This window comes from Harmonia axyridis, chromosome 2 (genome assembly GCF_914767665.1).
Source record: "Harmonia axyridis chromosome 2, icHarAxyr1.1, whole genome shotgun sequence".
In the NCBI taxonomy this organism is placed as follows: Eukaryota; Metazoa; Arthropoda; class Insecta; order Coleoptera; family Coccinellidae; genus Harmonia; species Harmonia axyridis.
Window position 1 is genome coordinate 30,474,557 of NC_059502.1, and position 23,535 is coordinate 30,498,091.

The 23,535-nt window shown below is 33.0% G+C and overlaps 1 protein-coding gene across 7 annotated transcripts in view; it reads left to right on the forward strand.

The window, feature by feature from the left end:
- The window catches only part of LOC123674247 (collagen alpha-1(XV) chain), a 457,507-nt gene extending 440,173 nt beyond the window's left edge, over positions 1-17,334 (forward strand). For all 7 annotated transcript variants that reach the window (XM_045609182.1, XM_045609184.1, XM_045609183.1 and 4 more), the window contains 3 exons: positions 2,516-2,740; positions 6,315-6,457; positions 16,848-17,334. In XM_045609182.1, the coding sequence (XP_045465138.1) occupies positions 2,516-2,740; positions 6,315-6,457; positions 16,848-16,914 (435 nt within the window). In that variant the 3' untranslated portion in view covers positions 16,915-17,334. The remainder of the gene's footprint in view (positions 1-2,515; positions 2,741-6,314; positions 6,458-16,847) is intronic.
- Positions 17,335-23,535: the final 6,201 nt, after the last annotated feature.

A 23,535-nucleotide genomic window follows, 5' to 3' on the forward strand; every position in this document is an offset into this window, starting at 1 on the left:
CCTCGTAATTACTGGAAATTTGAAAGTTACGTTCATGTAAGACTGATATTTCTGCTACGTCAGTTTCAGATATACCTACTCCTTTCATAGGGGACATCACCATGTGTTAACTATACGTTTATTCAATTTGTCCAAGTCTTCTTCTTCTTCTTCTTTTGTCCAATTAATTTTGTCAATAAATAAATCGAAATTTTCGGTTTTCAAATTTTATGAAATAACGTAGTCGTCGATAAAATCACTTACCGACGACTTAGCAAATAGTAAATGTTCAGCAGATTTAAAAATGAAATAATTATTCTAGGATGATAATCACATCAATTAAAATGGAACACATCAGTGGAACTATTAATATTGATGAAAACTGCAACAAACGGTTTCCAAAATTATTTGTTAGAAGATTAATTACGTATCAAAAATATCATGATTAATTATTCATCCAAACTTCCGCTGTCGATTACAATACATGAAGAAGATGAATATGTTAGTGACACTTATGTTTGCTTATATCGATTAATTTTTAAATCTTCTTTCTAATATTTCAAAGGGTTTAGAGCTCAGAAAATTTTTGAATTGAATCAATTAATGATATAATTATATTGCATAGAATAATGGAGAGTTCGAATTGGATTCTCCATCAATTAATTTTTCATTCGAGTTTCGAGTATTTATGATAAGCGTTAAATAAGAAATGTTCGAAGAGTCATCATCATTTTTTCGGCTTATTCTGTATTTTTCTTCTCGTCGATTTTTAATTTGTGCTTTTTCTTTTTCTCTCATTACTCCGTACAATGGGGGAATTCTTGCTGGTTTGTACGAAAAAGCTTTTTCTGTTCAAAAAATAATTTTAATAATTTACAAAGATTTTATGATCATGCATTTGAAAATAAGTATTGTGACAGCAAGACGTTCTGAAAATATTTTCCTTAAGGACAATTAGTGATCTTTCAGGATCTTGAACAAACAACATTGAAATGCGAACTATACAAGGTGTTAGTGAATAAGTGTGACAAACTTCAGTAGATGATTCTGCATGAAGAAAATAATGACATTATGCTATATAACCCAAATGCTTCATTTTTCGAGATCCGGGATGATGAATACTCTCGGTTTTACTCAAAAACTGACTTTTATTTATTGCTCTAAAACCGAGATATGCCAATTAAATTTGGTGTATTTCAAGAGGTAGTTATAACGCATTTTCTGACATTTAATTAAAAATTTTCTGTTCCTCATTGGCGCACATACGGGTAATGATCCCAATTTTGTTTAAGGAGAAAAAATTGTACGCCACTGAGATATTTCAAACTAACAATCATTTTCAACTTATCCGTTCAATTCATGACAAAAAAATAACTCCTGCCTTTTTTTCGTATGGGTGACGTTATTATGTAAAAAAAAAAACATCCCTATATTAGATGGTTTTTGATAATGTATTAAAGAAATGAAAACTATGCGTTAAGATGTTTTATTTCTCTGCATAAAAACGGTGACCTATACGAACAAAAAGCAGGATAAATTGTTACGAAGAATTCAAAAATGATTGTCAGTTTAAAATATGTCAGTGGCGTACCATTTTATCTCAAAAAAATTAAGATTTTTAACCGTAGGCGCACCAATTAGGAACACAAAATTCTTAATTGCATGTCAGAAAATGCGTAATAACTACCTCCTTACACCCACCATTCAGTCGCATATCTTTACTGGTTTCAGAACAAAAAATAAATAGTCAGTTTTAGATAAAACTTTAACACCCCGTATCTCGGAAAACGAAGCATTTGCTGACAACGGTTATATGGCATAATACCATAATTTTTTCATGCAGAATCGCCTCTTGAAGTTTGTCGCACTTATTCACTAACACCCTGTTTACTCGAGAACAGTCATCAATAAAAATAGGAATTCTGATGGAAACAGTTTGAATGATGAGAATTTCGATAGAAAGATTATCTGAAATCACATTTCTAGGATTGATTTGTTGTGTTAAATTCGTTGTGAATTTCATACTTTGCCATTAATATTCGCAAAATAACAAAAAATATAAATGAAATCATAATAAAATGTGATTTTAGAGGCTTCACCTCAACCCTTGTAAAGTTTATAATAATAATAAATATTAATAATAATAAAAAAATAGATTCTTAGTAAATGAAACAAATATGGCATATCCAACAAGATCTGTGAACATTAATTACCCTTAGCTTAGCATAGACTGACTCATCGTACAGGTGTATAAAAATATTTAATAGGCTACCTAGAAATTCAAAAATAATAAATAGCTATGATATATAATGAACACAATATCAAACAGGTTTTAATGGAATTAGAGCCAAATTCACAGTGTAAATATTTTCGTTGACCATTTTATGTTTTATTGTTTGATTTTCTGCATGAAGAGTATAGCTGAACTGAATTCTATCTATCTATTTATACCCGAAAAGAGAGTAAAGTGGCGAATAATATCCCACTCATTCTCCCATAAAGGTTTACCAATAAACAACTTTGAAATTTTCATCAGGTGTCCAACCTCCGAGGTGAGATTCTTTTCAATTCCTGGGCCGAAATGTATAATGGAGATGGTGCTCCTTTTCCCCACGCCCCCAGAATATATTCCTTCAGCGGCAAGAACGTTCTCACAGATTTATCTTGGCCACATAAAGTTGTATGGCATGGCGCACTGCTGAATGGAGAAAGGGCCTTAGACACTTCCTGCGATGCTTGGCATTCGTCCTCGAAAGATAAGGTGAGATAATGCTTTACAAAATATTTTCTGAAATATTTACGACCGCATTAGGTAGGTATAAGTTATATATGAACATAACACGCTTTCAACATCTCCGAAATCTTCTATCAATTTAGATTATGCAAAAATCAGAAAATTTAATAGAATATCACAAGGACAGAAAATGAGCTTCAGGAACATGGAGCTATTTTCAATAGCTGAAAGCAAATAGTAACACAAAATATCCATAATCATCTGCTTCCTCAAAAAGTTTTGGACTTTTCGTCAAATAATTTACAGAATTACATTCTAAAAATTATCGGAATTATTGTTTTCTTTGACTTTTGTTTTGTTTCAAAATTGAAAACTCATTTAGAAACCATATTCTTTCTAATATATTCTCGAATCATTTTTTATTACACTAATTCTTTTTCGTATCTATTTTGTCGCCCATTTTTCTGGGCATGAATGTTTTCATCAGATTAGACACGAAAAAGCTTTAATGTCATTTTTTGGCGCTTATTTAAGGGCTTATTACAGATCTGCGAACCTTAAACTCTTATTGCTGTTTTATTCATAAATATTTGAGAAATTAATAAAACAGAAGTGCAAAAAGCATTATTTATGAATGTTATAATACTCCTTCCTTACTTATTGTGTTAGGTCACGTGGAACAAATAAAAATTTTCTAAGTCGACTAACATTTTGATATTTCAGGATAAAAAATTCATTGGGAGTTAATGCGTGACTCAATTGTCAAAAATAAACATGAAGGTATGCGCATTTAAAGCACTGATCGTCAGCTGATACATTTCCTGTTAGGTTTTCTGCCTTTCACCCTTATTCAGATGTTAAACAATTCAAAGCATTTCGATTAATGTCTTTTTTTACTTTTTTGGAGTACATATTTAGATAAAATGGTATGCCGGGAGTCAAAGGTATCTAAATAGTAAGGAAGTACAAAACCGTCCTGTTTTGACTTTTTCACCTAGATGAATCACATCAACTCTGAAAATATGATCCAGAATAATATTCCTCGGGTCCAACCACAATTTAGAAAACTTCAACTGTAATTTGCCACCTTTATTGTTTCACATAAATTTGCATTAAATATCAGTGTCCTGAATCAAGAGAGACGCAATACATAACTATAAAATAATAATACCGTCTGATTCTGAATAATTGGTGAAAGTGTCAACCTATATTCAACAGCTTGCTCTCAATTATTAAATACTCATAACCGTTAAAGAAGTACTATAACCTATTCTAATGTCGACTGTAAATTAGATATCATAAAATTATAGAGGTGGCAGGCACAAACATCACATGTCCATGTTAATGTTCACCCTTCGTGATGAGGGTAATATGAAGAAGAGAGAAATATTGAATTCGCAGTATCAAAATTTTAAATATGTCTGGCAAACACATCGAATCAAATTACTGTTAACATTCAAATTTAAAAAATAAGTTTTGTAACTATTTTTTGACAGCAAATATTGATTTTTCAGACACATATATCAATCAGCAAAGTATTAATTTGCCTGCCTAGGCAGCAAAGTGATTATTCTCAATGTGAATAAAACATTCGATATATTACGAGAATCATTATTTTTGCCACCTTAATTGTTATTTATTCTTTTCCAAAAAACTGTCAGATATTTCATAAGTTGTCAAAATATAACTATCATGGACATATTCATTTCCATAGAAGCCAATCATTCCTACAATATGGCGATTTCTATCAAATTTCCTTCCAAGTTATCACTACAGAAAAATTAAAAAGATTGTGAAAATTGTAATAATTTGCAAATACAATATCCTACATGTATCATTATAACAATCGAAGAAGAAATTGAATGTTTAACTCTGCAGCCTAGTACAACAAATAACTATTTTTGAAAGGCAAGTGTAATTCTCCTTTTGTTACGCTCGAAATATTCATTTTTAGCTTCAACAGAATAAAAAATAGTTCGGGCTTATTACCCGTACCAAGTTGGTTTTTACATAATTATACTCCTACATCTGCAGTTGGCATCACCAGATTTAAAAACCCTGAAATTTTCCAACTCCATTGAACATCATGAAAACCTTCAGCATTTAACTTCAACCAAAATTCAGAAGCGGCATATCAAGCAAAAATCACAAAATACCGAATGAAAACATTATTCAGTCAGAAAAAAACAGGAAAGAATAAGGACAAATTTAACCTCAAAACCCATCAAAAGTGCCGCATTATACATTATACTCATAAACATATTAGAATACAAGTATCCCCCTCGTGGTATCGGGTGGTTCATTTAGAGATATTTTTTCTTTTCAATGGAAGAAATTAATAAAAACAATTTAATTTAATTACACCAAAGAACCATCTTTACAATTATTTTTTTTAAATAATTTATTTAGAATGTTTTCTGCGACTTCGGTTAACAACGTCTATTCTGAATATCCAATTTTCAATTACGCGTCTGAGTATTGATAGAGGTATTTGACAATAACACGAGTAATATTGGCCTCCAATGCCTCAATCGTCGTCAGCTTATCCATATAGACTTTGAATAGATCCAAAAGAAAAAGTCGAGAGGTGTGACATCACACGAACTAGCCGGCCAATTGGTCGCTACAAAGCAGTTCGCCGAATCGCTCTTGCATTATAGCCATGGTTTAACGAGCTGTATGGAAAGTGGCGCCTTCTTGTTGGAACCAAATTTCGTCGAGACCACAGGCTTCAATTTCTAGCATCGAATCTGTTATCATTGCGCGATAACGTTCATCATTCACACTAACATTCCGGCTGGCCTCTATTTTCAAGAAATATGGACCGATTATTCCACCAGCCCATAAACCACACCAACAAGTTGTTTTTCTGGATTCAATTTCAGCTCTTGAACCTCTTCGGCTTGTTTATCCTCATCATCATATGCGCAATTTGTTCTATTCATGAACCCATTAAGCCAAAAATGGGCCTCATCGGTGAACAAAATTTTTGTCGAAAACAGTGGATCTTCTGCAAGCCCAACAACTGAAACGGAAACGATTCGGTTTATGAATGAGTCCATCATAAATTTTGAAATACCACTGAACAGGAATGGTACTTCAGTTAACACGAGGATGCACAATATGCAATTAAATCCAGTCCACAAAAAGTACCTCTAGATGATTCACCCGTTACTTGAGTTATTGACGCTAAAACACATGCATTCATCATATTTAGCGGCGTTCTCTTTGATAAACTTAGACTACTTTTTTCATCTCTCGGTAGATGTTTTTTGCATTCTTGGAGAGTTGAAACCTGATGAGGCAGCAAATTGGGAACAATGATAGCAATGCAGAATCTATGTATGCCCTCACTTTCAGATCAAATTCGTCGGGAATTTCTGCAAGTGAAGTTAATTCACAGATTTAAATCAATCCCCATACTCAGGGCATAGAACTATACTTGTTATCTACCATCGCAGTTTCTGCATCCGATGCTCAAAAAGAAAATAGACGCAGCACTGTCAAATGATAAATACGTCTGAACAACCTACCCAGAAGACTTGATATCTACATGAACTGCACGATGCACCGAGTAATAATTTGAGTTTTCTTATCGCAGGTCGGCCTGGCAGGATCCCTGAAAGGCCCCAGGTTACTCGAACAAACTTCCTACTCGTGTGACAAGCGTCTGATTCTGCTGTGTATCGAGGCAACAACCGAGCTCTTCGTTCAGAGGAAGCGAAGAGATCTAGATGATATCAGGTGAGTCATTCCTTTCGTTTCTCCCTTCGTTTTTCATAATTTATGTGGAGGTATCATCTTGAAGATAAATGAAACCGGAATCATTTCGGAGTCTGCAAATATTTGAGGGGTTAGTATAACAGAAACTTGAGGATGAAACCTAAGGAAAAGAAGGGTGCTTTGATCCACAATATCAAATACTGAGAATTTCTCTAATTAATTGAAGATTCGACATTCGAGTGGAAGAAGAATTATTCTCGGTGACTTTGAACTAATTGAATACAATTCTATAATCTCGGTTTATTCCGTGGAAAGTTCCTGGAATGATTAAAGGGATCTCTTTTTTATCGGTTATAATAAATTGTTGCTCTTTTAGAAGCAATGTTTTATAATCGATAAAGATATTTTTAAATTCGGATCAGATTTATTTAGGTTACATTTGAAAGACCCATTTTTTTTACCGTTAACATTTAAAATCAAAAAATTTAAGGTATGATGAAATAGTGGTTTTTATATCACTCAAATCCAAAATATAGGTATCTACTAAGTGGTACCTCAATATAATAATGTACAGTGCATCCCATTTTGGGTGAGACAGCCAGGTTTCACGCTTGTTATTTAAGATAGAGCCTTGCGGTTTTTACGTTCCTTTTCTACTTTTTTTTGAAACTCAAATTGGTCTAATCAGATTTTGCATAACTATTTCCGTTCAAGAGATACAGGGCGATTTTGGAAATTGATACTTTTCGGACCCCTCCTTTATCTCCGAAATTATTAGAAATAATGCTTAGCTAAAAACTACGTCAGAATCAGAATTCTGCGTAGAATCTAGTAGCGTACTCAATTTTTTTTTCGGGGTATGATTTTGAAGATTCAACACAAACCTATATTTTTTTTAATGGAACACCCTGTATATTATTACTTCGTTGGATTCGTAATTTTTTTTCCTTCAAAATGATGTAAGATACTATGTAGGTAGGATGTTCAGAAATATAAAAAACTCTAAAACATCAAATAATGATGGTTTTTTTCTTAATCGGCATATAAAAATAGAATCAATAATAATAATGATAATTCATAGCGATGACACCTAGATCAGATTGGTTTTTTCTTCCCAATGCTTGCTTGATAAAACAATGCTGCCAAATGCATAATAGCCATAATAACAACAAGAATGTTTGTATCATCAATGATAATTCATAAGAATACCACACTTTGTTCTGATATTCAAATTCTATTGAAATCGAATAGGCGCTCTCAACTTGTTAAGAAAATATAAATAGGTACCAAAAAGCACCTTTGAGAACTAAGTCGTCTTTCCACTATTCAAATTCATAAAGAGACGGACATTAAAACAATGATGGACGTTTTTTGATAAAATCGATAAAAACGTCCTTCGATTGATTTGACAAGGTTTTAGGTTCAAAAATACGATTTCATATGAAATTGAAAAGATGGTTGAGGAATATCAGAGGCTCCTTGAAACTTCAATCAAATAAATTAGGCAGAACAGGGCGGCGAATTCTTATTTTGCCGGGGCGCCAAAATGTCTGGCCGCGACATTGTCGCTAACAACATGAAATCTTGGACGAAGCTTGGAAGTGTTATTCTACGTATAATTCCTCTTATAAACGGAAGCATCGTTTCATCATTTTTCCAGATTCGGCACAGGAGAAAAATTATAAGCGAAAATAATGCGGTAAATCACATTTTGCATATTATAATAAACTTAGAGGACGAGCTACTCATATGATCATTTCGAAATTCCACACGAAGATTAAAAACGTAATTTTATGTCTACCTTCAAAAACTCCGACGGTTTTATGATCGGTTTTTTCAATAATCTTCTCGAATTTTCTTTGGTTCTGATGGTCACGCGATCAACATAAAATTTCGCAAGAAACTTGAAGTTATTATTTTACACCTAAATGACACAATTCATTCCAATCGAAGATGGAGTTTCGAAATATTCAGTTCCTAGACCGCTTTTGCTCATTAACGATTCCAACCGTCTTTCCGTTCGAGAGTTATCGTGTTCACGGATGGCCATCCTATGTCTAACGGACAGACAGAATCGAATTTGGCGACATTTGAAACCTTCATCTACTCAAAATTCAATGTATTATCGTATCTGAATTATACAGCGATCTGTTCAGGAAAAAAGCGCTCAAAAATAGACTCAGTTCTAGCCAACCGACAACCCTAATCTCAATGTATGTACATTGTTCAGGGTGGTCAAATTTCGATGTTTGAGCACTAGAATTTCGAATCAGAAGAGATATACAAAATCTGATACCCTAGACGCGTTATCTTCTTCTGAGAAACATAATTTTTTAATTACGAAGCTATGTTCCAAATTAAAGTTTTTTTTTAATGGGAACCCTAGAGTTCTGTGCCATTTTTTGAAAACTTAATCCTTACTGATTTAAAAAAAATACAACATCGTTTGGTTTGCATCAATATAAATAATGGTAAGAAACCTCTTTTCATCTAAGAGTCTCAATATTTCTATGGTTTTAACTGTTGGAGAGCACAAAAAATAGAGCCATGTCTTTCCATCAATCTCATCATTGCTATGGTTTTCATTAATTTCTAAAAAATTCGAATCTTGACATACATATTTTATAATTTTTTATATCTCAAAATGGATTCGGAAAAAACCACATGATCGACTGTTTCAATCGATATGGTTGTAATGAGATAGATACGTCCGAGGATTATTTTTTAGGTCTCCAGAATAAATACACACAAGTACCAATCAATTTCAAATAGCATTTGAAAATAACGCATATATGATTTAACTCAACAATTTAATTATGAAAAAAAAAAAGAAACAATATTTAACTTCTAATAGTGATAATAGTGATAACAGCAAACCATACGATTTTCGAAATCAGTGAAAATTAGGCTTTCAAAAAATGGCACATAAATCTAGTGTTTCAATTTGAAGAAACATAACTTTGGGTCATAGCTTCGTAATTAAAAACCCCGTTGAAAAGACAAATACGCCTCTGGATTCTACGTAAAAAAGTACCTCTATGATGTTTTAAATTCAAAGCTCCATCATCAGTATTAGCGGAGATATAATTTTTTTTTTTCGATATCACCATATTTCCAGTTATCGCTTTTAATTCGAAAACAAAATAAGGTAGCCAAAAATGAATACTACTCTTGTTAATTTCTCAGAAAAAGAATGAGGTGCCAGATATTCTGTGGTAAAAAAATTGTAGTGCTGAAACATCGAAATATGCCCACCCTGTACAATGCTCACACAGTCCTATTGGAATTGCTCAAGATGTTTCTTCGTTTCGGAGATTTTCTATAGCACGATGTCATGGCGGAAGATTGCAATGTTCGATTTTTTTTTTCGTCTCTTGAAACCCCACCCTGTTTTCCCCATCCTCCACTCATAACGTTCAAGATACTCCCTTTGAACATCTAATTTGGGGTCTATCTACATGACGAACTGAATGAGGAAATAGCGATCAACGTTCTCGCTCAACAACAGAACAATCATCCTAAGTGTGTTTCAAATGAGTTGGCCCTGCTATTCTATATCATTCGTTCAATCACCACTGAGTAACCACGCATATTCAAAAATATATCAACATGGAGATGAATTTGCCGGGAAACTTCTCTGACGGTAGAATATATTTTAAAAGTCCATTAGCATTCGGAACTTCGCAGCATTATCAATCATCGCAATGTTAGGGTGACACTTTGGAAAGTGATTCCTGTGAAATTATGGATACCCCATTTTTCAAGAAATCTGAAAACATATTTTGCGAGGTGGGGGAGAACATCAGTGATTTCTATCAATTACGATCTGATCCATCCATCAATATCATTCCTCGTCCAATTGAATTAGTTACTATAATTTGATCTACAAACTTGTGAAGTTTATTGATAGATTCAGTACTTTTCAATGAATTTGAGAAATAACATGAAACTCAATAAGACCCGGTTCTAGCAGACAGATAGCATCGCCAGTGCTTTACCTTTTTTTTTCTCGTTAGTTGTGGAAACTGGCGAAATTTAATCCTTGTGAGGAAAAGTGAAGAAAGTACCAGTTAGGCTCAGGGCCGTTGCTAGGAGGTAGGCAGGGTAGGCGGTCGCCTAGGGCGGCATTTCAAGCTTGATCAACAAAAATTATATGTGTAGAAATTCAAAACACCGAATGAGATTTAATTCGGTCAGCAACAACGGGAAGGACGACAGACAAATTTAATCAACATCAAAAACCGTCAAAGGTGCCGCATTATACATTATACTCATAAAAATCCAGATGAGGCGTGATCCCCTCTCATTGTGCTGTTTACCAGTTATTAACGCTAAAAAAACACATGCACCTATCAGGCTTGTCGGCGTTCGCTTGACGTTGCCGAATTTTATTGCCACTTGGGCTTCTGGATTATTTTCTTTTCAATTCTCTAATCAGAATGTTGATTCCTCAAAATGGAATGCAAAATATAATAAAACAATTCCATTTCATTACTTCCAATAGATGAATTATATCTATGAAAATATATTATAAAATAGAAGTGATGAGAAGAAAGTAGTTGAATCAAAACGTGATTGATTTCCAAGAAGAACTATTTCATCGACCGTTGTTAGATACCGTACGCTCTCAATATTCCTAACGATCTCTGTCCAAGTCTAGATACGTAATAACTAAGATGTCTATAACACTGGTTTGCTCACTTAATCCTGAAAAACCTTAGGATTAACTTGGCGACTATTGAAGGGACCGGCCTTCTTGGATTTTAATGGTCTTGATCCCTTTGCACTTGGGGTAGGCATCTTTTCTTATGGCTACGCTCAGTCATCTTTCTTCCAATGTCGTTTTGAGGTGAAATCAACAAACATTTGACAAAACAAAAGGAAATTTTGAGATGATACCGTTAATCGGTTAATTCTTTTTATGGTGCCACCTCAAGGAAAAAAAACGGACCCATTCCCAGCCGAGTCGCCAGAATTATCTTGAACAAAATCTAATCAGTGAACACACCAGTATTTAAGACATCACAGTAATGAGAATCGGAGAGCGTAGCTCGATATTTAGACACTAACTAGCGCTCACGCCACGTCCACTTCATTTGTAGTAATAGTAATATCTTAATTTCACATCATCTCTCGAAGTACGCGTCCAAATGAAAAACAAGATATGAGGTGTATCTGAATAATTTAATATTTGCTCAGTGAACGATACCCATTAGAGATATAGCTTCGTCATTATGTTGTTTGACTGGAACTTCTTCAATCATTTCTTCTGATATATCTTTATTAGAACGGACAAATACTTACTTTTGCTTTATTATACATTTACGATATCATCAATTCGAGATATAAAATAATGTTTTCATATCATTATGTACAAATATAATTGAACTGCATTTGTTAGAGTAAGTTTCTGAACGAAGAGCGTTGAGTAAAGACCTAAGTATATTTCCGATCATATGACCATCCTCTACTCTACTCTCTTAGAAGGTTTATGAACCTCTTGAAATTTACAAGACCTTGTTCAAGCCGCTTAGGAGGAGACTTGATATCCCTCACTAATCTGGTAATAACCGGTAAGGATATGCATAATTTGAGTCTGCATAATTGCTAGAGGGGCAAATACTCGCAGGAAGAATTTTCCTCAAAAAAATAATCAATTATTTATTTTCATCTAGAATATTTTTTCTTGAAAGAAAGGTATATCATGGGCAAAAAAGTTCATACAAAAACTGTAGGGATATTATTTCACTTGAAACCAATGAATAAAGTATTTCCCATATACTACATTTTTTATGAAGAAGAAAGCGTTCGGAGATATAGGATGATGCAAAACTTAAAAATCTATGTACGATATTCATAACAGTCAATTTCATTATGTGTATCGGTTTATTTTATACTCATAATGAATGGAATTCGAATTCAATCATGGAAAATCACAGAATTACCCCGATAAAACAGGCCAATTGAAAAGTCCCCGGTCTACCATAGTAAAACACATTTTTTTGGCAAAATTCGATATTATTATTCAACATAGTTGCCTTCGAGAACGATACAGCGATTATAGCAATCTTCCAACTTTTCGATGCCTTTTTTGTAGTGTGATTTGTCTTTCACTTCAAAATAGGCCTCAGTTTCGGTCATCACTTCTTCATTGGCGTTAAATTTCTTTCCAGCGAGCATTCTTTTGAGGTCTGAGGACTGGAAAAAGTCGCTGGGGGCCAGATCTGGTGAATACGGGGGATGAAGAAGCAATTCGAAGCCGAATTCATGCAATTGTGCCATTGTTTTCACTGATTTGTGACACGGCGAATTGTCTTGATGAAACAGCACCTTTTTTTCTTCAAATGGGGTCGTTTTTAAACGATTTCATTCTTTAGACGATCCAATAACTCTATATAATAATCGCTGTTGATGGTCTAGCCCTTTTGGTAATCAATGGTAATCAACCTTGCGCATCCCAGAATACTGATGCCATAAACATGCCAGTTTAATGTTGTCCTTTTCCTCGCTTTGTATTCGGTTCATCGTGTGCAGTTCACTCAGCTGACTGTCGATTGGACTCCGGAGTGAAATGATGGAGCCATGTTTCATCCATTGTCACACATAGACGCAAAAATTGAGGTTTATTGCACTTAAACAGCTTCAAACACTGCTCAGAATCATAAACAAGACCATCTACAACAAGATGGCGAGCGAAGAGGATGCGTTAGATGAGCTCCGCTCGAAAAGTGCGAGTATTTCTACAAAAATTAAAGAAATCAAGGCAATTTGTGTTCATTGTAACAGAAAAGTAATTGAATTCGTCAAGTGCGCGAAATGTAAAGATATTTTCCACCCATCCTGTCTTACGCAAGCGGCGACGAAGAAATCCACATTGTGCATTCATGAAAGTGAAATTTCTGAGGAAATATCCGAAGATCCCAGAGTGTTATTGCATATTTTCCAAGTGCGAATACAATATCTTGAATCCCTACTCAGCGAAACCCAGAGTAAAAATTCTATATTGGTTCAAAACAACGAATTATTGACGGAAAAGGTGAGAAATTTGGAATCTTCTAAAAAAAAAGAGAATCAACAACAAAAAAAACCCGAAAGTCGAGATAAGGATCACAGTCAAAGTCAACCTTCTCATATCTCGTCTATGATTGAGTCAACTTCTGTGGTGCAGAAATCCTCTGTGAACGAACAGAAAGGTCAAAATCGTCAAAGTGACAAGCTAACCTATTCTTCAAAAGTAAACAAGGGTTTAAATTCAAGTAACAAAGTACTTAAAAATATGTTACCATCAACATCTACCACAGATGTAACGGCGATTCCAAATGAAAATTATAATGAAAACAAAACAATCGTGGAGAACAACAAAAATAAGGACATTACAACACCAGAACAAATTAATTCTGGTTGGAAAACGGTAATTAAAAAACGAAAATTACAAAATAAAGACAAAATTATATGCACTGGATCTAATAATAATTGCGGAATAACGGGTGCATTAAGGAAGAAATGGATGTATGTAGGAAAAATAGCGGGAATTGTTAAGGAAGAGGACATTATAAACTATTTGGGAAAAATGGAAGTTAAAGACGGAATAGAAGTGCGAAAACTAGACACGAAGGGTTCAAATTCGGCGTTCAGTGTGGGTGTTGCATCAGAAGAACTATTTAAAAAGTTGGGCGCCCCAGAATTCTGGCCTGCAGGTGTACTGGTGAGAGAATTTTCCTTTCGCGGATTCTTCTCTAGGAATAACAAAAATTGAGCAAGCTACAAACTCTAAAGCAGATAACCACTGCACAAATTCAAGAAGACAGTCAAGAAACATCTAGCAAATGCCGCGGTATATAGCACTGAAGAATATCTAAATTAATTTTTTTCTTTTTTCTCATTACTGTTTGGACATGTGTAAAATTATGTATTTTTAGCACGAATAAATTATTATTATTATTAATTATTATTAAACACGGAGAGCTCGCGCGGCACTCATTTTGCACACAGCTTTCTTATGTACAAATATTCGTGAATGATATGATGATATCTACACAATGTCTGTTATCTCGATCAACTCCACTTTACGGTCATTCAAAATTATTTTGTTTAAGTTTTTTGATTTTTTCGTCGGTGAAGGCTTCTTTTGGGCGTCCACTGCGTTCGCCGTCTTCGGTGCTCATTTCACCACGTTTAAACTTAGCATACCAATCCATGATGGTTGATTTTCCTGGTGCAGGCCCCGCAAACTCTTCATCAAGCCAAGATTTTGCTTCAACTGTATTTTTTCTCTTCAAAAAGCAATATTTTATCAGCACACGAAATTCTTTTTTCGAATAACAAAATTAGCTACACTCACAACGCAATATCTCACAAACTAATGGTCGGACTGTCAAATTTTGACACGTATCGTTTGAAGGTTGGTACTAACTAAGATGCATAGAAAACCTGGTGTGTCTACTTATACCTATAAAACTTTCAGACAAAACGGGAGATTTTTCAGATTTATACCTACTTGATTTCGAGAGATCGCGGTCTGTTTCAGATGGCGCATACATCGTTTACATTTGACATTTCTCTCAATGCTCGACTCTTGTGAACCAAGGGCGTAGATCTTTTTTTCTTGGGGAGGGATAATCGAAAAAAAAATTTTTGACGACAACTTTTATTCATATCTGTTATGTTAGAAAAAGAAGTTTTATAATGAAGTTTGAACCAAATTACTCGAAATAATTTTTGTTGTTACTAATTCGGTTGTTCTTACCTTATACTGGGAGTTCTCAAATAAGAGTTACGAAGGAAAATGAAAAATTACTTGGATAATTTTGTGAAAAAAAAGTTTCATGAATATGAGCCCGCAAACGCTTTGCTTTCAATATACAGGTTATTTCTAGTGTATCGTACAGTTTATCAAATATTTATTAATCTTCGCTACAGATTAGGTGAATAAATACCAAAACTTATAATTAATGCATTCATTAGAGCTTACTAGCTGGATCTTTATAATAATTTGAATTTTCCTGAGGATTACTAGTGATTTTTTCTCGAAATCGATAGCAGTTACGACAAAACTATAACAAACCAAAAAGTGTAGTACTGGACCAGAGTTTTTTTCTACATTTTTCTAAACTAACAGCCATTCACCAAAATATAGTTTTGAAGGAAGGAAGCAGGCATCCTTCCAGAAAATATATCACCCTGTAGATTTGCATTCAAAATTAGCATATCACATGGTGAAAACTTTAAACTGGAATATCTATGGAAAATTCTTATTAAATATCTTGTGAAGGGAAGGTTATACGAGGAAAAAACTTAAACTTTAACACATGTATCTCAGAACAAAATGTTTGGAGACTCATGTTATAGGACTTTTTTTCTTAAAATAATCCGGAAATCTGTCATTTTCATTTGTATCTCCAATTTAGGAACACCGTGTAATTAACCCCAGTATCCCCCTATTTCTACGCTCTTGTCGTGAACTTTGAGTATAGAACAATAATATTTTATATTCTATGGCCTGTCATTATATTCCATTCATTTGAGTAAAAATTCGATATGAACTGAATTGTGATTTATTGTGAATGTTTGCAGTGTCTTAAATCAGTATTTCCTTGTTAAACGGCACCAGGCAGATGCGGAAATTCGAAAAATTTTAAAGAGTGCCACCTTACAGCACTCTGGTGAAGCAGACCACCAAAGCAACAGGTGGGTCTCTCAAAAAGTCGGAAACAAAATCGAATCAGTAAACACACCAGGTATTCTATGCATCTTAGTACTAACTAAGATGTCTAAAACCATGGTATATGCACTGCTCAAATTTTGAATGCAATGACATTCGACCAAATTGAAAATATTAGTTTTAGTTCGTGGCGGCACCGCAATGTCATATTTGTCATTTCGATCTTTTTCCGTTGATTTTGATTGGATACATTAATTAAAACCCGATACTGACCGATCAAAAGCATTGTGTAACCGAGTATGATCGTGCAAAGTCGTGAAACAAAACACGAAACGTTTACTGGAATGAATTCAAATATTTGAAATAGAGAGAGTTTATTGGTATTTCAATTACAAGAATTGCTTCCATAGATCATAACTATAATGAAAGATATACATATATAGGTACATAATGGCAAAAAAATCATAAATAATAAATAACAAGAATCTTAATTTATTGATAGATCTACCTACAGTTGACATAACGAAGCTTAACTAATATTCTCAAAATTGGCAAAACAAAAGCTAATCAGTTCATACACCTGGTTTTTAGACATCTTTGTACTAACTAAAAATCATATGGATTTAATACTAGCACCGCCATCTGTGCATCAGACCAGGGACTTTTCAATTGGCCTAATATGTATATGATTGTAGAATGAAATTGCAAACTTAACTGAAATATTTCACTATAATTGAGTTTATTTCACAGGTACTCATATCACGATGATATCATGAGTGAAGAAGAATACAATAAGTATCTGCAGTCCATTCATTGAAGATAATCTCTACTAGGATGGACGAACTCATTGCTATCGGCAGGAAGATTGGTCATCACATAAATATAACGAATTGAACATAAGTTACCTTTCGTAATGTTCCATCCAATGTTTTTTGTGTTATGTCGTGAAATATAGCCAGTGGACGATAAGTGTAAATTTTAATTTGAAGTATCCGAATTATCGTCATTTTTGATGAGTTACTCTTTCAAATTTGAAATGATACGGTGATCTGTCAGTTTTATCAATTGTTCATTCATGCTAATATTTTCAACTGTAGAAAATGTTTCATTCAAGTTCTTCTGATTCAATTCAAAGAATCAAGAATGAAACTTGCGTTCATGCTCTTCGGTTTCACGAAACGAATAGAAAATATACATAACAGTAACCTTTGGATTCTCAATAAAATAACTAACAGATCACCGTTTTTTTTTATATATTGTGCAAATTCATCACCAATAAAAGCTCAGTATTCACTAATATAATGTTATTGTTATAATAGACTGAAAGTTAAGGATAACTTCATATTACTATTAAGTAGAGTTCGATACGCAATGAAATTACACAGTTTTTCTTTTTTTTTTCTGCAAGTGTATGAAATGAAGTATATCAAAGAAGAATTTGGATAACTGTATTTTTACTTCAATTATAGATTTCAGCCTGCAAAATTGTTTCACATAAGTCATGATTGAAAAAAACAGAAATAATATGTATGGCCTAACTCTTTCGGATATAATACGATCGCAAAAATTTTCGATGCATTTGTTCACTTCTGTTCTGATTGAAAAAAAGTAAATTATGACTTATCTGATCTTAGCAGAACTATATAAAATGAAGAGAAGCTCAGTTTGTATCAAAAATACAAATTTGATGGGAAATATACCTGTATTTCCAACTAAACAGAAATCTGGATTTAGAATATTCTAATAATATAATAGAATAATCTATTGAATATTCCAGGTATATGAAAAGTGCTTATATGTTGTCATTAACTTTCAGTCTTTATTAGGTAGGTATAAGTTCATTACTACGTTCAGTCATTTTTTTGTCATGAGATCGATATATTGAATGTATGCATCTGTTTAATGAATTTCACATACCATCAATTACCAAAGTCATAATATCGTTTTCAGCATGGAAGTTTTTCTTTTCGATTATTATGCCATATAGCTTAGACTTCGATTCCGGCGAAAATTTTCATTTGATACAATATTTTCGATTGTTCGAATGAATATAATAAATAAAGTAGCGTTCTATTTTATTTTTCAACATGAAAATCAAGTAGTTCCTATAATATCGGTCTAATTAATTTCATTCATTAACTATTCTAGCGCTTAGAATTTCAATGAAGTCAACAGACGTTTTAAGACTGATGAATTGCATTTCCATCTAAATTCCCTCCAGAACACAAGAACGGAAATCCTTCAAGTTTCAATTTCGCAATCAACTCTTTATGAATAAACCTTTCGCGATGCTGAAATTGAAAGATATCACAATTAGGAGCCTTTTTCTGTGTAAATTAAAGGGTAGGCAGAGTCTATTGTGGAGCTTGTGCGGTAGTAGATAAAATGAATTCAGCAATCGTATTTAGGCAGCTTCCTCTGATTTAATAATTAGCCATTAAAGAAAATTCCCTCTCCGCCTCGTTAAATGGAAATGAATAACTCATCAATTTTCGCTGTTTTGCCTCTTTTCGTTCAACTTGCAGGCAACAATTTTTCATGGTTAATGGCAATCAAATAAATTCTTATGTGCTGGAATGATCCACTGGATCTGAATTTTTAATTCGATTCCATAACTTCATTATTTGGAAATATTCATAATTTCCGAATCTATATATTCAATTCGGGTTGTCAATCTTTGCATTCAAAGAAAAAATCGATGAAACATAATCTGACCACCCTATCTATTTTTTCATTATGAACTTTTTTTATTTTGGGATTGCATCAATTTGAATAAAATTCGAAATATGATTTCTACTTTTTTATCACATCAATTTTGACTCAACTGATTCTTATATATTCTTTATATACCATGGAACTTACATATCCATATGACATATCATGTTAACAATACGATGCATACTTTCAGTTTTTTCATTCATTTCACATTATTTTTCTTGTATTCTATAAATTGCTCATTTAATTATTGTATTTGATATTGGAATAGCAGGAAACTATTACCGAAAATACAACAATTATTATCAATTTTATTTGTGACATATCTGTTTACATATTTAGTTAGAATAAGGAAACATTAATTTAAATTTTTATAAATTTCTATGAATACTCTTTTTTTATTAAATAAGTATGATAATAAATATTTCTCGGCTAGTCACATACAATTTCTACAGGATATCGAAATTGTTGAATATATTTCAACTCTATATCTATTACAACACTGTTGAATGAATGTACATACAAGGCATTACATTACTTGGGAAAATATTAATGTGATTTTATTTTATTTGTAAAAGTTATCCATGAATGTTAAATAAACCATTCATCTCATGTTTTTCTATTTTTCGATTGATAAGTGTTCCTATACTGATTTCATTCGTTCCGTTTTTTCCTCCTTATAACGATGAGCCTCCATCAATGCCCTAACTAAATCAAAAAATGAAATGGATTATAATCAATACTCACGAAAAATATTAGAATGAAATAGAGATACGTAACTAATGATGGACTAAGAGATCACTGTAGACAACGAGAGAATTTATGAGTTAAGTCAAAACAAGACCCTAACAGTGGAAATCCATTGAGACTGATATCAGGTTACAATTGATCATTCGATCAAATCTTTCATTGTGTAGCACATTTTTTTATTTTGAGAACTTCCATATTTCTGGCATTACAAGAATGAACTGAAATTTAACTCTTTAATTTAAATGTCTGAAACTATATACAGGACCGTTGACAGGAATTGTGGACCCAGGGGATATGAAAATGTATGTCCTAGGCGCTTCCGCCATTTCGAATCGGACTGTTACAAAATGGCGAAGTAAAAATTCATCGTCATGGTCTCCGTATTTCGTCATCATTTAAAAAGCAGGTACTGTCTTTATCATGGCAATAACAATTTTTTTATTGCTTTTTTTCAAAAGAATATATCCCATGCTAATTTTCTGATATGCATTAAAATTTATTATTTATTTATTATATTTACCTGCGCATCACATACAATTTGATATCTACTGAAAATACGAGCATAATAGATTGAAAAAATACCGTTAAAGGTATCTTTCTATTTACACCCCATAAGCATGGGATATATTATTCAGATGTACCTAGGTTTGAAAACAATAACATTGAAAGATATGTATATTTTCAACAATTTTACACAATTTTTTTTTCTGACCTTGGTTAAAGCAAAGGACTCGATAAAGTCGTAATTAATTTTTCGGGCTAAATCTGATCCTAAGCAAAAAGTCGAAAACCCTTGATTGAGCTTATGAATCCAATAAAGAACGGTGATAATTTTTTATTTTGCTAAAACACTAAAAACTTAAGGTGTTTCAACCGATACTCTGGCAATGTACAAAATATTCTCAATGCAATATATATATTTGGAAAAATTGTATCTTTAGTTATTGAACAATTCTACTGGTGACAAAATTGGGGAATCGTTTTCAAAATTTGGATCATATATTATTATTATTATTATTATTGTTACAATAAGAGTAGAGGTACAAATACCTATAAACTCAAACTTAAAAAAAAAATAACATTCGGAAACTAAATATAACTCAAAACAAAAATTAAAATTAAATATACTCTTCAAATGAATTTATAATTCTTCAGACAGAAAAAGGAAAATTACGGGCCCGGGGAATTACTCTGATAGGTACAAAATTCATCTTGGTGTTCCTCAAAGATTTTTATTCTTTTCATAAATGATCTTTCATCTCATATTAAGATAAAGATTATAATTTTTGTAGATGATACCTTCATACCTACCTCATTTTTGGTTACAGCTGAGAATCTGAACTCTAACAATTTATTACAATACGAAAAATACCAACCGCAAGATTTGAAAGATCTGCTAAATATCAAAGTGTATTATGCAATAATGTAAAAAAAAATTAAAGTTGTATATAGTTTCTCTAGAAAAATAAAATCTCCATATTTGGCCAAGTGTTATTATAGTACCTACTAATGAATATCTAAATGATAATTGTATTGATTAATTTTGTTTCTTTATTCATCTCCATGTTATGATGATGTGTTGAATTTCTCATACTTATCCAATACACTGAACTTGTAGGTATCAGAATGGATTAATGAAACTAATTTCATTTCATTTATGTGGTCCCGTAAATATTGGGTACCTAGAATTTTTCAGATATTTTTCTCGATTCCATAGTTACACGACTAACATGAAATTCTTCAGGCTTTAACTTGTCATTTTACATCCAAATGTAAATTTTAATCTCGATCGAATATGCAATCTTCAAATAAACAAAAATACATCATTTTAAACGACGATTTTTGCGGTACACTGTCGGATTTTACCCATTAACGAACTCAACAGAGGCATTCAAGATCCGAATCTACTCAGCAAATTTCAAGTTCCTAGGTGTTTCCGAGATATCGTGTTTTTGTGTAAAAATCATTTACCTCATTGATTTTCCTTGCTGTAGAACTCGATCTGTAAATTTCAAAGACTCAACAAGGAATCAAATTTGAAAAAAAATTTACAAATTTTCAGAAAATTTATTTTGAGGAGATAAGATCGAATAATCTCAAGAATAAATACTTCCTTAATGAAAAAAACTATTTTTCATGAATTTCGGGACAAATATTCTTGTATTCGAACAACACCGCAAGATTCTCGTTTTGAATTTTTTCAATATTGATATATTAATCATTAAAAGTATGATTTTTATTCATAAAGGAGAGGAGAGATTGAAGGAAAAATGAACCATAAATAAACTTTTCAATATTCTTTCCCTCTCGAATGAAACGTATAATTGTGAATTACTGTTATCGATAAGTTGCCAAATTTCTATAAGGTCAGAAAATGCATTTCCTTTTCGAAGCAGATATGATTTCAATTGAACTAGGCTCCAAAAATAAGAAAAAAAACTGTATATAATGAACTTCTAGAACGGAGACGAGAGACGATCAAATGAAGGTAGGTCGAGATGACTATAATTAATCGTTTAGTTGCAGGTACTGTTTACGAATTCCAAAGAGAGGATTACTCATCAACCAGAGGTAAACGAACTAAGAGTGGATCTATTTCCATTGGTCCGAAAAATGGAAACAAAACAACATACAGTAGGTAAATAAATATAAACCAAAATGATCTTCTACATACATCTGCCATAAATTCGAACGTTGCCACATTTTTTTGCACTTGTTCCCTGAACAGATCGGCTTTGTGTATAGTTCGGATGTAATTTTCGAATGAGACAAAAATAATCTCAAACCTGCTGATGATGAATTCTTGATCAAATTCAAGATTGGCCAGCCAGAAAAAAAAACTTAGAAGCTTGAAATTTTCAGGGTTGGATCAAATCACGAATAACACACTAATGTTCGTTTCGTGAATCCTTATTCTCAATGACCATTCGAAATTTTTTTTTTTTTTTTATTTCAAAACTGCAGATCAATCGAGATGAATTTGGATGTAAAATATTTGATCAAGACTCGTGTCAAACATATTGAACAAGAACTGTCAGGATCATTGGGAGTGACGCAACAAGCCATTTCAAAACGCCTGAAAGTCATGGGAATGATTCAGAAACAAGGAAATTGGATGCCGTATGAGTTGAAGCCGAGGGATGTTGAACGCCTTTGTTTGCTTGTTGCAAAGTAAAGACGGAAGAGATTTATGCATCGCATTGTGACTGAAGACGAAAAATGGGTTCATTACGATAATCCCAAGCGCAGAAAATCATGGAAATATCCAGGCCATGCTTCCACGTCGACGGCCAAACCGAATATTCACGGTTCCAAGATTTCGAACTCAAAAATCTAAGTACTACCGTGGGAATATTAAAATTACAGGGAAAGTTTTGAAGGGTTGTATGAAGTGACAAAATTCAAACAGAATCGGACTGCTGATTTCCAAGTTATGGATATCAGAGAGTAAGGTCAATTTTCTTTAATCACCCTGTATCTCCGAAACTAACAGTCTTAGGATACACAACAAGATCTGAAAGGCCTGGATGACCTGTATTCACCACTAGGCTATGATGGGCAACCACTCATGTTTCACCCTGTATAGGTTATGTCTTCCGATAAAAGAAGATTGATGTAATTTTGCTCTGAAAATTTAACAGACTTGTTCCCCATATGAACGAGCACTCAAAAGCTCCTGACACCAAGTCCCCTCGCCAACAGATTTTTAAATCAACATTCATATATTTATTATTTACAATTTCCCAGAAAAACTCTGAACGTCTGCGGATTATTCTTTTTCGATATTTGTGAGAATAATGGTGAATCATACACCAAAATCAAGAAGAGATTCGTTGGTTTTTTTCCATGAATTACTTGAATTCGTGTCGTATTTCACGACATATTACCTATCGATGAAAGAGTAAAAGGAGTAAGAAAAAAATTCAATAATACTTTTCTCGAAGAACAAGTGAGTATTATTCAGCATTTACTT